At 36.1% G+C, this 16,406-nt stretch overlaps 3 protein-coding genes across 3 annotated transcripts in view; all 3 read left to right on the top strand.

The window, feature by feature from the left end:
* LOC132173445 (uncharacterized) overlaps positions 1–206 on the top strand; it is a 1,004-nt gene extending 798 nt beyond the window's left edge. Inside the window, exon 2 of the mRNA XM_059584948.1 lies at positions 162–206. Within this exon, the coding sequence (XP_059440931.1) occupies positions 162–206 (45 nt within the window). The remainder of the gene's footprint in view (positions 1–161) is intronic.
* A 673-nt stretch (positions 207–879) lies between these two features.
* LOC132173443 (uncharacterized) lies at positions 880–2,730 on the top strand. The gene is made up of 3 exons (XM_059584946.1): positions 880–1,450; positions 2,370–2,434; positions 2,548–2,730. The coding sequence occupies exons 1-3, from the start codon at positions 880–882 to the stop codon at positions 2,728–2,730; spliced, it is 819 nt and encodes a 272-aa protein (XP_059440929.1).
* A 7,616-nt stretch (positions 2,731–10,346) lies between these two features.
* Positions 10,347–16,384, top strand: LOC132173438 (CBS domain-containing protein CBSCBSPB5-like). Its single transcript, XM_059584942.1, has 14 exons — positions 10,347–10,794; positions 11,108–11,254; positions 12,637–12,805; positions 12,924–13,056; positions 13,166–13,336; positions 13,450–13,528; positions 13,658–13,771; positions 13,948–14,014; positions 14,182–14,287; positions 14,362–14,420; positions 15,517–15,626; positions 15,712–15,845; positions 16,220–16,305; positions 16,364–16,384. The coding sequence occupies exons 2-14, from the start codon at positions 11,136–11,138 to the stop codon at positions 16,382–16,384; spliced, it is 1,368 nt and encodes a 455-aa protein (XP_059440925.1). The 5' UTR covers positions 10,347–10,794; positions 11,108–11,135.
* Positions 16,385–16,406: the final 22 nt, after the last annotated feature.

Below are 16,406 nucleotides of genomic sequence, written 5' to 3'. Positions count from 1 at the left end.
GGTGGCCATGGCTTACACCAGCCACCCTCCAACTCCGTCACTGCTCCTATGAGTGGCCAACTACTTTTTTGTGGATAAGAAAGTGATCAGTTATCTCGACCGAATCTACAAGTGAAAATTCGTATTTACATATCGAGTTTAAGTCGTGTTAAAAATTGTAGGTCCTAATTAAACCTCTTAAGATGGTTGTGATTAACCCCATGTAGCAGTGTCATGTGGGTGCGTAAAAACACACTTCCTAATCAAATTATGTTACCATGGGCTTGAAATGTCTCACTCTCAACTCATTTTAAGAAAACTACATGTCGGGCCATGAAATTCCAACTTCAAGTCATCTAGGCCCTACTATATTCTACTCCCAATTCTGAAAGAGAGATAATCACATTCTCTCTCATACACACACAATAATAGTTGGAATCTAGATGTTTGAAGGAGCAATAGTCGGTTCGTCCGCAATTTGGGAATCTAGGTTTTCGCCAAATATATAGCGTATATATGCCTTGTGGCTACCTCTTGATGACGCAATCAATTTACAGATGTGTATCATATATATCTTACCAACAGGCGCTGGCCTTTTCTGTCTCTTTAGGATTGTGAATAAGCATATCTTGACCCTTTCCACCACCAAAACAAATTAAGGGCCATTTTCTCTACAGCGAAACCCATCATATTAACCTTAAAGCTGGAGATTTCAACCTAATCTTTTTGCTATTATTAACCCCAACACCGGTAAAAAAACACAACAAACTGTACCGTCCATGCACTAAATTTTCTATCTTGCTATATATTGAAAACCGGCCTTCGAACCCATCTTTCAGATTCTCAAGCTCATATATTTTGTTTGTCCATCTCTTCGTCTTCCTCTTCTTCTGTTCTGCAATGGGGTCTGGGAATTCGAAGCTCAACCCAGAAGGAGAGGTTGTGCCTGCCAAACTCCGGCCCCTTTTACGCCGATGGTTTGATGAGATAAGAAGACGGAAAGATTCCAACATGTCGAAGAAAGAACTACTCGTTCATGATCAGGGCGTTGAAGAGGATGTAAGTTCCCAGCCTCTGTCTCAACATGAAAACGAGAGAAAGAGCATGACCTCCACGTCAGATGAGAGTGTAGCACGTTCTTCAAAGGTAGAGGACGAGAAGCCGAATGTGGTACCTGTGCCTGCAGAGTCCGACAAAACAAGTAAGGATGTTAAGGAGCATAAGGATGAGGAGAAATGTGAAAAACAGGATGAGAAAGATGGTGCACGTAAAGATGAAGAGAAAGAGGTCAAGGTGGTTGAGAAGGCGGTGGTTGTAGAGGAAGTTCTTGTAGTTGTGAAGGAAACTGCGGAGGAGGAGGAGGAGGACGATGAGGAGGAGGAGGAAGGGGATGAGGATGAAAAGGTTACATTCGGATCGCCAAGTTTCAGGGTATATTGCATCCCCTCAACAGAAAACTACAAGGAAGAAAGTAAGTATCTTGATTCTTTGAATGGTGGACCTTATATATACACATATACATACACACTTATCCCTTCAAACTATAATCTAATTGCAATACATACTTATTCCTTCAAATCATCATCCAGAGGCGGATACACAGAAATTTTCTAAATTTTTTTTTAAAAAAATATTTTAATGCCAAAATTTTTTACTGGCTCTTATAAAATAAGGATCGAGATCCTCTAAAATTTTTTTAAAATTTGAGATTCTCAAATTCACAATTGTTCATCTCATTTAAGCGTCTAAAATAAGCCTATTTCAGCCATTAATAATTCATCTCATCTAAGCGGTTTTAGCATTTAATGAGGAAGCTACCTTGAAGAAATTTAATAAGCCATGTTTCTTCATTAAATGCTGAAATATGGCTTATTTTAGACACCTAAATAAGATGAACGACTGAAATTTATGAATTTGTGAATCTTAAATTTTAAAAAAATTCTAAGGATCCTAATCCATAAAATAAACTCAAATTTCATAACTTTTAGCTCCTATAAAACTTAGCCCAGCCCAAATTTCAGCCCAAAAATCAGAGTAAACTGAATAAGATGATGTTTTACACCACTTTTTACCTATAGCTACCAGTATGTCACAATTTTTTTTTTTTTGGTTCATTAATGTTGGCTGCTATTACACCGTGATTCTGTTCTATAAAACTTGTGATGAAAGTTCTGTTTGAGGAGTGAATTGTCTTTCGCAGGCCGCAGCTTCATTATATTTTATTATTTTATTTATGTTCTTATTAAGATAAATTCCTGGATCTGTTATCATCCGATTTGCAATTTCATTCAAAAATTTTAAAATTTGTAACATAACTTACCCGTCTACCAAGCCCTTTCATGTATATTATGGCAGACAACATAAACGTATGTTCAAATTAATGCACGCAGGCAAGGATGAAAGCACGCAAAGAGATTCAGGGAGTGGTGAAAGCGTTGAGAGCAATTCTGATGAGGTACACATATATATATCATGAGTTCCCTTTTTCTCTCCCACACCAATGCAAAAATATAATCTAAGATTCGGAAACCCAAGTTAATTTTTTTTATGACGTTCTTCAATCTTCAGGGCCAGGAGAAGAGCCCGGAGAAGAACACAAAGAAGAAAGGAAATCGAGGAAGAAGGTTGAAGAGAGCCATCAAGAGCGGACCAGTTGCTGTAAAGAATTTGTTGAATGTGACATCATGTTACCACCCAGGTTGCTCTGGCAACGACAGAGCGCGTCTTCTTGCTGAAAAAGCAGAAGGTTGAAGAATGAAGACTGCTTTTCCAATTTCTTTCTGCTTCTTTTTAGCATCATCATGGACTTTGTGGTCTTCATTTTCACATGTATTTTTTTTTGTTCACTTGTTTAAAGAAGATAGAAAGACTTTGAAATCAAAGATTGCGTCACTGTATAGGATATTGAAACCTGATTTTATTTCTTCTCCATGTAATTTAAAGTACTTCATTAACTTATATTTTGTTAGAATTACTGCTTTCTGCTTCATCTTGTTCAACATTAATTTCTAGGGGCGTCAAAACTCATTCTTGCAAATTTATCCCAATCATTTTAGAAGTCAAATATTCAAGCAAAAAGAGAAGAGATTGGATATTATATCAAGTAACTTGACACATTTTTCTTCTTAGTTTATGTTCAATATCAATAAACATCACAGGTAGAATTTCTGACTGACCAAACAGTAGGATAAATTACAAGAGAAGCACACATTTAACAGACAACCAGAATCAACAATGCAGCAACAAGTCCATATAAATGCAGATACCACAAAATTGTCATTTAGTTCAAAATTACAAGAGAAATACTTAAAAAAAAAAAAAAAGGATAGAAAGAAAAACCCAGGACAAAACAGAGTAAGGTATGCATCTTATGACAGATAATCAAGATTAGCAGTGCTGCAATTGATTCATTCTTGACATTTATGGTGGGGAAACCCGTATAAACACACATGGATGATATGAAAAACAGCAATTAGGCCACAGGGGTGGTTCGGCCACCCCATGGCTCAGTTGGGTGGCCGCGCACCCCAATTTTTTAATTATTTGATTTTAATTTTTTATTATTTTAACTTTTTTTTTTTAAAGTTAATTAATATTTTATTATTTATATTTGAGTGGAGCACATGGCGTAATGTGAGCTGTTGGATAAAAATAAGGGTTAAATACTTAATACTCCCATGGGGTTTGGTAACTTTTTTTTTTTTTTTCTTGGGGTTTCATTTTTATCATAGGAAGTCCATGTGGTTTTGATAAATGACCAAGTTAATCCATCCGTTAGTTAACCGTTAGTTCATAACGAAATTTCACGTTGACCAATAAGATGTTAACACATGGCACTTACTTGATTTTTTTTATTTTTTTTAAATGAAAAAAAATGTATATTTAAATTTTTTTTTTTTTTAAAAAAAAAAAAAGGAAAAAAAAATTAGGGGTGACTCCTTTGACCATGAGCCACCTCATCTACATCGGATTAGTGGCCGGAGACACCCCCCCGGTGAGTAGGGGTGGTCAAGCCACCCTTAATGGTAGTTAGCGGTTTCAACTCTCATTCCAACGAGCCACCCCACTTTTTTTTTTTCCTTCTTTTTTTTTTTTTTTTAAAAAAAATACATTTTTTTTTTAAAAATTAAGTAGGTGCCACGTGTCAATATCTGATTGGTCAACGTGAAATTTCGTTAGGTCAACTAACGGATTGACTAACTTGGTCATTTATCAAAAGCACAGAAACCTCTTGTGATAAAAATGAAACCCTATAAAGAAAAAAATAAAGTTACCAAATCCCAAGAGAATATTAAGTGTTTAACCCTAAAAATAAACGACTAAAATGGATAATTGAAAAAACTCCAATTTCCCCTCCAATGGAAGGGGATCCGGATTCGGTGTAACAAACACCTTCTACATCTTGACTAGGTAGCTCATGCTGGTGGCGTTGAGACATCTTGAGTTGTTGGGCTCATTTCATCTACATAGATGTCCTACTCGATGGTGGCTCCTACATGTCAAATTAAAATTAAAAATAATAATAATAATAATAAAACTTTAGCTTTTAAGGAATGGTTGAAAAATTCTCCTCATTTTAAATGAAATGAATAATTTTACCGAATGCATAATTTTATATTATTTCATTTAAGAAAAAAAAATAAATAAAAAAATCAGCAATTCGGGGAATGGGCCAACTGAAGTGCTGACAATTCACGTGGACATCTTTCATGTGACGAGGCATCTTATTTTTCGAATGCCAGAACTGCCCATTTGTTTTTTTCTGCGAAACGTGAAGATGCTGTCAGGCCTAAGTCGTCTTTAAAAGGAACCCCGATCACACGAGAGAAAGAGCGGAAAAAGAGAAATCCCTCTTCTTCTCTTCCCCTGTTCGCTCGATCTGCTGGTTATGGGAAAACTAATCACGAGTAATCTTTACCCTGTTCTTCTCTTCTCTTGTGCTCATGAATTCTGATAATATCTCCTTCACTTAGCTGCTTCGCACGAATCAAGAGAATTTTGTTGTTCGTGAGAAGAAGCTAAGCTAAGGATGTATCATCAAAATTTATGATCATCAGATTTGAGGTCGGAGGAAAAGGGTAAAGATTTTTCTTGATTAATTTTATGCCACACTTTTATTGGGTACACTCGACCAACTCCGATCTGAAGGTATGGTTTTGTCATGTTTTACTTTGCTGCAATATATCGATCTGTTCATTTTTACGATTGCTGTCTATTTTTGCGGATTAGAGACAAGAAATCTGAACCATTTAATTAAATGAGGAAGAAAAGACCACTATCATAAGCTCATATCGATCGATTACAAAGCAAGAAATTGATCCAAACAAAATAGAAAGCCAAAAAAACAAAAGAAAGATGTGCCAAAAGCAACAGATCTATAATTAGCAAACCAGAAAATGAGAGCAATAATGAAAGAGAGATTAGCCAGCGTAGATGTGAACGCCAATGGCAATAAGGAAGATGGTGATGAGGCCAAAGTAAAGGATGGCATGAACCAAAATAGAAGCACCGCTGGTGTGCATGTTCCCAAACTCGACCACCCTGCCCTTCCCTGGTATCTGAAACAACAGCCCTGGAGTCAACAGCACAAAGAGCACCACTGCAATTAACACTGGCCCCCAGTCCGCCATGCCTGCTAATTATCAGTTGCAGAGAAAAGCAGAGGAAAAAGGTAGTGCAAATGGTGTTCAAATCTTTGGTGGATTGTGCGAGAAAGATGTGGGAAAAAGCAGTGGGGTTCAACTGGTCTAGTGGGGAAAAAGGAGATCCAGATACGCGACAAAAAAAAGACAGGTGCATTTGTTTGGACGCTTCTCGTGACAATATGACTGTTTGCACGACTGAACGTGTCAGCACTTTGTTTTTGTGCTTTCAACGGCTGCGATCTTCTTGGGATGAAGATGGGGAGATACAAAGGTTCATCTGGGGAAATCCTACCGACTCTGGTTAGGCTTATCTTTGGTTTGGGCTGGTCTCTTGACTTTTGAGTGCGTAATTGTTAGCCCATCTACGCCCAATTGGATGTGGACCTAGCCCAATTGGTATAAAGGTTAGGATTTGAACCAACAAACTATAAAAAATGTCTAAAAAGGGGAAGAAAAAAAACGCAACAATATTGATTGATCATTGATGAATGGCCGGCATTGGTCATAATGGGTTGTTGTACACCCCAAACTAATGAGATGGCCGAATTATCTATTGTTATTTTCAATTTGACTCATGGGTTGTCGTAATTTGAGGTCAATGAGTCTCTAAGAGGTAACTAATTAATTGTGAACCACATCTTTTGAAACAGAAGTCGTTAGTTCGAAGCTTTGATCTCATTTTCCTTGTGTGAATATGTAAAAAAAAAAAATTGAGGTCAATGAATGGCTTAAAAGCCTTAAATTAGGCCTATTGCATTTGCACCCTATACACTCTAAGTTGCACGTTATCCCAATGTCAATCCCTTAAACCAAAAGCACTTATGTTGTCCATTACTTTCTTTTTAATGCACGAAACGGGTAGATAAAATTCATAATTACTATTATTATATCTCAACAACGACCTTTCACCCATAGATAATAAAGAAAATGAAACTTTTGATAACAAGATGGGAAATGATAAAAATTATTCTCTCAATTATCTTTCAACTAACTCCATATAATTAGTAGGTGAATCTATCGTTGAATTTTTGTGGGTGTTATATGAGTCCACAAATACAATGGTGAATCCATTAGATTTGCAAAAAAAAAAAAAAAAAAATAGAGAGAATGATGTGTAACATGCCTCTAACAAGGTTAACGTTACTTTTTCACACCAATTTATCAACCATGAAAGTGACTTAAAAAATAATCCACCTCTTGGGACTACCTAAACCATGTTCTCCTTGTCTAATGTGGCTTTTAAAATTGAGTAATGTTAGAAGGAAGACCCATATATTTTTTGTATCTTTTTAAATTTGATGTAACTTTTAAAATTACCATTGAATTTGTGATTGATAATTATTTGATTTTGATTTAATGGTAGTGTTAAAATCCACATTAATTTTGGGAGGACATGGTCATCTTTTTATCATTACTCTTTAAAATTACAATTTGATTAAAATCTAATAGTGATAAATTTCAAATTCAATGATGATTTTAAAAATTACATCACTTTTGAGGGATAAAAGGGGGGACAAAAGTCCTGCTTATAACATTACTCGTAGTTTGTAGGGAGCAAGTGTAAATGAGCGGTAATTTAGAGGGTAAATATACTTAACCTAAATATTACCAAACAACCAAAAACACATAACACTTAAAACTATTTTTACATTTATATAAACTTTTTTTCTTTCTTTGGCTTTTATGCTCAAAAAAAAAAAAAAAAAAAAAAATTCACATTAACAAACACCAAGTTTCTTGATGTGAAACGCAGTAATCAATGAGTAAAAACTACAAACCAATCACGCCAGTGCAAAGAAACACTGACAAAAATTACATTGTGTATATATTTATAGATATGAAGCCATATTGACGTAAAAGACAGTCATGAATCATGGTGCGTAACAGAAATTAATCAGCCAGTGTAAATGTGGACGCCCATTGCCAATATGAGGATGGTGAAGATGCCGAAGAAAAGGAGGGTGTGGATGAGTATGGCCTTCCCATTGGTGGCGAGGCTGCCAAATTCGATATGGCGGCTGTTCCCCGGTAACTGGAAAAGGAGGCCCGGGGAGAGGAGTATGAATAGCAGTAACCCAAGTAAAATGGGCGCCCAGTCAAGCATTGCTGCTTTCGTTTTGGTAGCCTTCGATCGCTTCGATGATTGTACAGTCACAGCTAACACTGCTTAGATATTTTATACAACATTGGTTAAAGTAAAGGTAGATTCCTCAGCAGTCTTTTTTTTTGGAATATAGTTGGAGGATTGAAAACAAAGGGGCCGGGTCACTTTAAAATTTTTTTATTTTCGTAGATCAAGTAATGTATCACAGCAGGCATCTAAAGCTTTGATTGATTTGAGCATCTCTCTCTTTATACGTTTTATGTAGCCTACAATCTTAACTAACTCAACCTCTCATGTGATGTCAGAACAAAATTCTTACGCAAATGCAACTTTCTTTCCACTAAAGCAATGCATCACGACGAGACCCAATTGTTGGGTTTTGCATCTCATCCTTTACAAGGAATAATTCCATGGAATCTATACATAATTATTTTGCAATCTCCCTCTTCCTTATCGGCATTCGCTAGCAATAATGCTCGTGATGTTGTCTGTGGTGGAGGGCTCACTTGTCCAAACAGATACCTCGAGATCAGAGTCCCCTCTTTCATTTCGTGTCGAATTTAGTCCATTACCCTTCTTGGCCTAAAACTAATGGTGGCTGATCTGATTGACCACGTTAAAGCAAATCTTGGAAAGAAGAACTTGTGCAGGATTTGTATGATCCATAATTCCATATGAAGCGTAGAATATCCTAAATCTTCATATCACCCACATTTGGTGACCCGATTATAACTTGATCTGGCCTCATACTCGACGGCAACACTAATCGATTTACAGACTATGGTGAATAGGATTGTATCACATAGGTTGTCATTGGGGAGGTGCAGGTTTTATATGTAGAGAAAAGAATGGGCCCGAATAAAATCTTGGCTAGTTCATATGGTTTTAAGTCTTCAACACAAAATTAGGAGATTAAAATTTATAGGTTTTACTTGTTTAATTAATTAGGTCAAATTATGATTGATTTATAATTTTATACTTATGTTTCGACACGATTAAAATCCGAATATAACATTTAAGGCCGACAATTTTTAACATGATTTATAAATCTGAAACAAACTCAATAAAAAATTAACAAATTATGATTTAGTAGTCTGATTAGTTTAATTAAATATGTTTATAATTGATTTATATATTCTTATATAAATTGCTCGACACAAATGATCCGCCTTAATCATAGCGATCAGCTGGAAATGCAATCTGTAATAGATAACGCCTTGAGTTGACAAGAGCTAGAGCAGCTTCCATGGCCGGTGGCTCTCGCGTAGGTGGTGACTCAAAGTGGACCCTGGACTTGCGATACCCTCACACGTGTACAAACTCAGAGGCATTGACTTATTGAAATTTCATTTTTCAGTGTAAGCATTATTACAAGGACGGTCAATAACATATACGTCACAGAAAATCAGAAAGTTGTATCTTCCAATTAATTTCCAATGTCTTGCCTTTTAGACAACCTTTCTTGGATTCCATTTAAAATGACGGGATAGTCCCCAGCTCCCCCATCATATCTTAGTCAGTTTGAACCGTTCGTATCATGCAGCAAGTTTTGATTAAATTGTAAAATAGAATCGTCATATTTGATTTATTCAACCAAACGTAATAAATATTATTGTGTGTAGATTAACAATGCCATATAATCATAATAAACTGATTGCACAATTTCCGAACGGATGAATCACATGAGTTGAGTGAATGCCCAACCTGCAAAAACAATAAACTTTAGACAAAATTTGGTCAAATGTGCCTGTGAAAAATAGCTCAAATGGGTAATTCATATGGTAATAATGAATTGAATGATACGCAAAGAATCAACTCCTTTTACTTGATAGGAGTTTCCCTTATATAGAGTTGTCTGATAGTTACTACCGGTTGTTATCCTTGGTTTCCCAGCTCCTATGCTTCCAAGGAATCTGTTAGAATTGCCTCTGGTTGTGGATCATGGTCATGATGTTGAGAATAGTTGAAATGAGTGGTGAGTGAGCGTACTGGATAATTGTGCTTGTGACACGTGGAAGCTCCATTACCATTCCAAAATAATGGGCGACACATGATTTATGGGCCTAGCCAATGAGCTTTCAATTTCTATCATTTTGGACTCCGACTGATCTATTACCCAACATAAACCAAGAAAAAAAAAATTATAGAATTCGGGATAAGATAATGAGATTGTAATTAACTGTAATTCATCGATCAAATTGAAGCTTGTCCGAGCATGTTCTTAGGGATAGTAATTCGTATTTACGTGTTGGATTTTAATTATGTTGAGACATGTATATAAAATTATATAGATGAACTATACTATGACTTATTTAATTAAATGAATTACATCCTTCAACTTAATCTGCCAATTTTGTATTGAATTGATATCGAAAAATGTATAAAATATTATCATTTCTGCCTTCGGACAAATGCTCATCAGAGCCCATTTCTTCATACAAATAGATCCATAGAGGGAGAACCTTGGCGGCTCCAGTTGACTACAATTTTCAGGTTTTTTCTAGAAGTAATTAGTATTACCTTCTGTGTCTAAAGGCTAAAAACGTAAATCAATCTTTTTTTTCCCACCTTAATTAAAAGTTCAACCTTCTGCGAAAAATTTGAGGGCCTCACAATTCACAATTCACAAAACGTCCTTTGAAATTGGAGCTATTTCTGTTGAAGGTTTCGTTGACGTGCACGAATCGTAGTGGCCCCTCTTCTCTCATCGCATCGAGTTGAGTTTCTCATCCTCCCATTTATTAGGGCTCCGTCTTTGACCCTCTCTTTCTCACCGGTCGGTGCATTTTACCGGAAAATCCATATTTTCCGATAAGATTCTCCGACCGCTCTTGTTATATTTTCCCAAGGAAATCTCAAATTCGTATACTCCCGTCCAATATCCAATTCTTTTCTCGCGTTCCTCGACACGAAGAATCTTTGGTGATCCTTAACCGTTTGATTTCCAATTTCCTTCTTGTCATGATTCAGCTATGATTTAATCGGAATTGGATTTCAAGTTCTCATTGAAATCGCTGACTCTGATATCATCAACAATCTTTGTTGCGGAGGGAGGTTTTAGCTTCGGTGAGTTTTTGTTTTTTGCGATAAACTTTCGAATTTTTAATTGACGCTCTAATTGCTAGGTTAGAAAATAGAGGAAAATTAAGGTAACCGCCACGAGGTTAATTTGCGAACTCATATTTCGTGTTCTTGTTTTTGTTTCCTTGGTTTCAGAAACTATTTGAAAAGAAAAAGAAATGAGAAAACTGGAAATGAAAAACTCTTAAGCGTTTTTTTTTTAAATAATTCTTTTCAATTTCTCATCAACCAAAGAGAGCCGTTGGATGTTTTCTTTTCATTATGCGTAAGCGTAACACTGATGGTGATACTATTGCAGGTATTCTGTAATTGATTTATCCGTGAAGATGGCTGGTCAAGGCGGCTCTTCAAGGAGAAGTCTATCGCTGACAAGCAAGAAGAAGACTTCCGAGAATGGAGGCCCTGAGTTTGCGGCGCGAAGATCTCTTTCGTCTGCGCGATCTATGTATGTCCTGAGGATGCTAGAATTATTATTATTATTTTTTTTCCTGTGTTAAATTCGTAGACATCTCGTCTTTTTTGTTTTGTCCGTTGGTTGCGTTCTCGTGTGAATTTTGAAAAGATGTTAATTTTGGAAACTTATTTAGTCCTTTATCAAAGGTTTTAGCTTTTGGTGCTTGAGATTCTGTTTTATGTTGTCTCAGAGCAAATGGGTTAGGTATTGGGTTTGGGTTATCTGTTTTGTTAGTAGGAAGTGAATCGGTGCGCATTTTTGATTGTTATGTTATGAGCCGTGGTAGAAAATTTTGATGAAGTTATTTATTTAATCTGAACCTGCTACAAGAGTCTTAGTACTTTACCTATGACAACTTAGCTATTAACTGGAGTGTCTGAAAAATATTCTTCAGATCAGAAGTGCATATTATGCGTTTAATTTGGATGGTTAAATATCACACATAAAAAAAAATAGTTACTCAAAAAAAAAAAAAAAAAGATGAATGTTAATTGATTGAAAAGTCATAGTTGAATTTTAATAGTTATGCAATAGGGGAACCTATCTTTTATGGTTTTTTTTTTTTTGTTTTTTGTTTGCCTATGCGTGTCTGTCTACATTTGTTAACAGTTACACTCTATTGCCTTTACGTTAGATGTGTCACTTATTTAGCAACTCTTCTATTAGGAGACATTATAGTGATTTCTATACTTCTGTCTCAATTGTGATGTGCATAGTATTTGAGATTCTCATTGGCCATCAGCTGTTACTTAGAGATGCTATAACTTGGTACCAGGATGTTTAGAACAGTCTTGTTTCTGCATTTAGGTTATGAGTCCATCTCAGCTACTTTGATGCAGGGGTTTAAGAGGCATAACAGCTAGTCTATTAAATTAGACACTTATATATGCCTCCTCGCCTCCTAGATTTTCTGCAAATATCTGTACTTTTGGGTGCCAATCATAGATTCTTGTTTCCTTAACAATTTTTGAAAACAGGGTGAGGTTTGTGCCCCCACTCCTTCTCAAAGGATGGTTGAGGAGTAAAAGGATTTATTTTTCATGGGAGTTTTTACTTTCTGCAAATTTCTGTGCATTCCAGTTGCAATTTCTTGATGGCTTAAACCTTTTACTTCTTTTGGCCTCAAGAGTTGAGTCAGTTGTTGTCTGACTGCTTGATAAAAAACTGGAGCATTCGCTTTTCTTTGTCAAATGAGATGCTCTCTGAACCTTACACAGCATTATTAGAATCACACCTATAGACACACACATCTATATCCACACCAGCTCTACAAACTGCTATAGAAGCCAGGTGGCTAATAGGCTAACTCAATTTAATTTTTGCAAAATGAAACTTTGGCAACGAATCTCCATATTTACTTGCATCTGGAACAGGGGGCTAAGTGGTGAACGTACTGTAAAACGGCTGCGGCTGTCAAAGGCCCTAACAATACCTGAAAGTACAACTATTCTTGAGGCTTGCCGTCGGATGGCTGCTCGTAGAGTTGATGCTTTATTGCTAACTGACTCCAATGCATTACTTTGTGGAATCCTTACAGACAAGGTGAATTCTTCATGTGATCAAATTGTCAAGAAAATAATGGTCTTACATGCTACATTTCCTGGATTTTAACAATTGTGTTTATATGTTTTCATATTACTGTTCCTTTTTGTGGTTGAAGGATATAGCAACTAGGGTTATTGCCCAGGAGGTTAACCTTGAGAATACACCTGTTTCAAAAGTTATGACAAAAAACCCGGTCTTTGTTCTCTCCGACACTCTTGCTGTGGAAGCCCTCCAAAAGATGGTGCAAGGTTTAGGGGCACATCCAATTTTGTTTTCTTTTTTTGTTTTTGTTTGTTTGGTTTTTGAAAAATAAAACTGTTTTGTATCTTGCTTTTTGAACGTGAGCTGTATATACAGGAAAATTCAGACATTTGCCTGTGGTGGAGAATGGGGAGGTCATTGCTTTACTTGATATAGCAAAGTGTTTATATGATGCTATTGCTCGTATGGAAAGGGCGGCTGAAAAGGGAAAGGCTATTGCTGCAGCTGTTGAAGGTGTTGAAAAACATTGGGGGACATCAATTTCTGGTTGGTGGATTTCTTTGGAATACCTTATTATTTTATTGGTTGCTAATATATATTTAGGTGTGCCTCCAGAAAAAAAACGACATTCTATTTTATGCTGTTTGGTTGGTGTGCAGGCCCCAATACCTTCATTGAGACGCTTCGAGAGCAGATGTTTAGGCCATCTCTGTCTACAATCATTCTGGAGAATTCAAAGTAGGTAATATTTCTTTTTGTAAATTTTTATGTGGTATAGTACATGGCTATTTGAAAATAATACTATATAAGTCATTACATGATTAGTTACAAAAGTTGCTTTATTAAACAGATGGTGGCATCTTTCAGGGTTGTAACAGTTTCCCCAACAGAAACAGTTTTAGTGACAGCAAAGAAGATGCTTGAACTTCGATTAAGCTGTGCAGTTGTGACAATTGATGACAAACCGCGGGGAATTCTTACGTAAGTCTCTTATTGATAGCTGCACTTCACCCCTGAGCATCTATGAACCCCCAAAGAAAAAGTTAACATTGCCCATAATGTTTGTAATTCTTAGAGAACAATCTATAAGTTTTATTATTGTGATGCATCTTTATTTTATGACTAACATGTTCATGGTTTTTGCATCCTAATGTCAGATCAAAGGATATCTTGATGCGGGTAATAGCACAAAATCTTCCTCCAGAGTCCACTTTGGTGGATAAGGTATTTTCTCTTTCATCTGGAAATTTATGTTTCGCCTTAAATCTTTTTCCTTGCTAGAAGTTGGAATATCAGCTACTGCAAAGAGGCACCACAATTTTGATTTGTATAATTAATAAAAGAAAAATAACTTGATTCTTGATGCACCGTGCTATTGATTTTATTTACAGGTCATGACTCCAAATCCAGAATGCGCAACGGTAGATACACCGATTGTTGATGCACTGCATAGTATGCATGACGGGAAGTTTTTGCACCTTCCAGTAGTAGATAGAGGTAATACACTGATGGGTGAAAATGTTGCACATAAGTCATGGTAGTTTCTAATAAATATTGATGCTTGGATACAGATGGAACTGTAGTTGCTGTCGTGGATGTAATACATATCACACATGCTGCTGTGGCAACAGTAAGTCAAGTCTATACGTGTCTGGAACTATATAATGCTCAATAATGTTGACTTCATACAATATGTTAATCTTACATGAATTTAACAGGATTAGAGGCCCAATATATGCATGAAATCATGTTTTTTAAGTATTTTTTAAGGGATAACCTATTCTTTAGTAGCACTCATGTCTTAATTGTAGTTGCTGTTTGATTATTGGATTTAACTTTAAAAAGTGCAAGTCTTACTGTGGAAACATTAATTCACTTTTTTCTTTTTCTTTTTCTTAATTTATTACTTAAGTCTTTAACAATAATATAGGTTTCAACATTGTCCTGTAAACAGAAACTTTATGGATATTTCAGCATTTCCATTTGTTTAGGATGTATCATGATTCCTAATCAGGTGCCCATGTCATGCCTTTACATGTTTCTCCAAAACGTGGAACACATTGCCTTCATTGTTTAATTTCAAGTACTCTTTTGTTTGAGAAACAAGGGAGTGTACCACTTCTTCAATGGATAAATGCATTGTGATGACGATTTTTCTTCATTGACAAATGGTCCATCTCAAAACGGACAATGTACGTTTGTTTTTGAGTTGTCCAAAAATATATGAAAGTTCCCCAAAAGTGGAAGCTTACACTCATTTCGCTACTAATCTTTTAATTCGAAATCACATCAACTATTTTGGTGTGAGGGAATTGGGAAACTAGTAGCAAGTTATGTGATTCATCATGGTCGCAACTTATATAACTCCTTCATTCCTTCAAAACATTACTTTTCCATTACTTCTAGACTCAACTTTTTCTAATACCCCATTCTTCAGTTGCCTCATCTAATTTCTGACTTGGGTGATTAAGAAATTCATAAAGTAATGAAAAACAAAACACCTGTTCCTCCCCCATCCCCCCTCCCTAGGTGATGTTTAATCATTGTATGCAGAAGACATGAGTTAGTAGGCACCTGTAGAAAATTACTTGGCAAAAATATATACCAAAATTTGCAATGGAGATTTTCGTTTTGGAGAAGCATATGATTTTTTCTTTATTATTCGACCTTCAAAATGTTATGGTTTTGGAGGATAATATGGTCTCATCATTTCCTTCACTAACTAGGCTGGAAATACTGCTGGCATAAGTAATGAAGCCACGAACACTATGATGCAAAAGTTCTGGGATTCTGCCATGGCCTTAAGTGCCAATGATGATGATGAGGATACTCAAAGGTTATTTATATTCATTGGTGACACAATATAGTATTTTTCTGACTTTGCCATTAATATGTATTTACAAATATTTGTGATGTTTCAGTGAAGGTTCCTTAAAATTGGCTTCAGATGCAACGGAGACAGCAAGATCGATTTCCTATCCTTTAACAAAACTGTCTAATACATTTGCTTTTAAGATTGAAGATAAGAAGGGCAGGATGCACAGGTTTACTTGTGGTATGCTACTTTTTCTGCTTATCACATATGGCACTCATAAAATGTCTGTAATTTGTGGTATTCCGTTCTCAATACATGTAGCTCCTTATTTAATCCATCTGGGTGACTCACTTAGCTCTTTGTTTGGCCTGATTTCTGAACTTAGCAGTCCACCATTATATGTTTTGTTTATTTTGTGATTGTGAAGCTAGTAAACTGCACTGGTAGCACTATAGTTGTCTAGATGAAGGATACTGGTTACTTGTTATCTAGTTTTTTGAACAATGGGTAGGGCCTTTCGATTAGGAGATTATCTTGATGAGTTGTTTACCAAATATAGCAATGAACTTATGTTTGGTGGTTGATTGGGTTTTTGTGTTGTCGCTTGACTTCAGAAGCCCAAAGTTTGACAGATCTTCTAGCTGCGATCCTTCAGAGGGTGGGAGATGACATCGACCCCAACAACCTGCCTCACATTATGGTATATGTTAAGATCATCATTTATCATCTTCATTCAGTTGGGTTCTTGATTTTTCTAGACCCCCCCGGTTATATGCTAATTGTGGGCGCCACATGTTGTAG

This window comes from Corylus avellana, chromosome ca3 (genome assembly GCF_901000735.1).
Source record: "Corylus avellana chromosome ca3, CavTom2PMs-1.0".
NCBI classification, from domain to species: Eukaryota; Viridiplantae; Streptophyta; class Magnoliopsida; order Fagales; family Betulaceae; genus Corylus; species Corylus avellana.
Note: the sequence above shows the minus strand (reverse complement) of the source record. Positions and strands in the feature narration are given on the sequence as shown.

Excerpts from the sequence above, each read along its gene's own strand:
- LOC132173443 (XM_059584946.1), top strand. The coding sequence starts at position 880 with ATGGGGTCTGGGAATTCGAAGCTCAACCCAGAAGGAGAGGTTGTGCCT. Across the intron at positions 1,451-2,369 it reads AGAAAACTACAAGGAAGAAA|GCAAGGATGAAAGCACGCAA; the intron begins GTAAGTATCTTG and ends TAATGCACGCAG. Across the intron at positions 2,435-2,547 it reads TTGAGAGCAATTCTGATGAG|GGCCAGGAGAAGAGCCCGGA; the intron begins GTACACATATAT and ends TTCAATCTTCAG.
- LOC132173438 (XM_059584942.1), top strand. The coding sequence starts at position 11,136 with ATGGCTGGTCAAGGCGGCTCTTCAAGGAGAAGTCTATCGCTGACAAGC. Across the intron at positions 13,057-13,165 it reads CCTCCAAAAGATGGTGCAAG|GAAAATTCAGACATTTGCCT; the intron begins GTTTAGGGGCAC and ends CTGTATATACAG. Across the intron at positions 14,421-15,516 it reads CACATGCTGCTGTGGCAACA|GCTGGAAATACTGCTGGCAT; the intron begins GTAAGTCAAGTC and ends TTCACTAACTAG.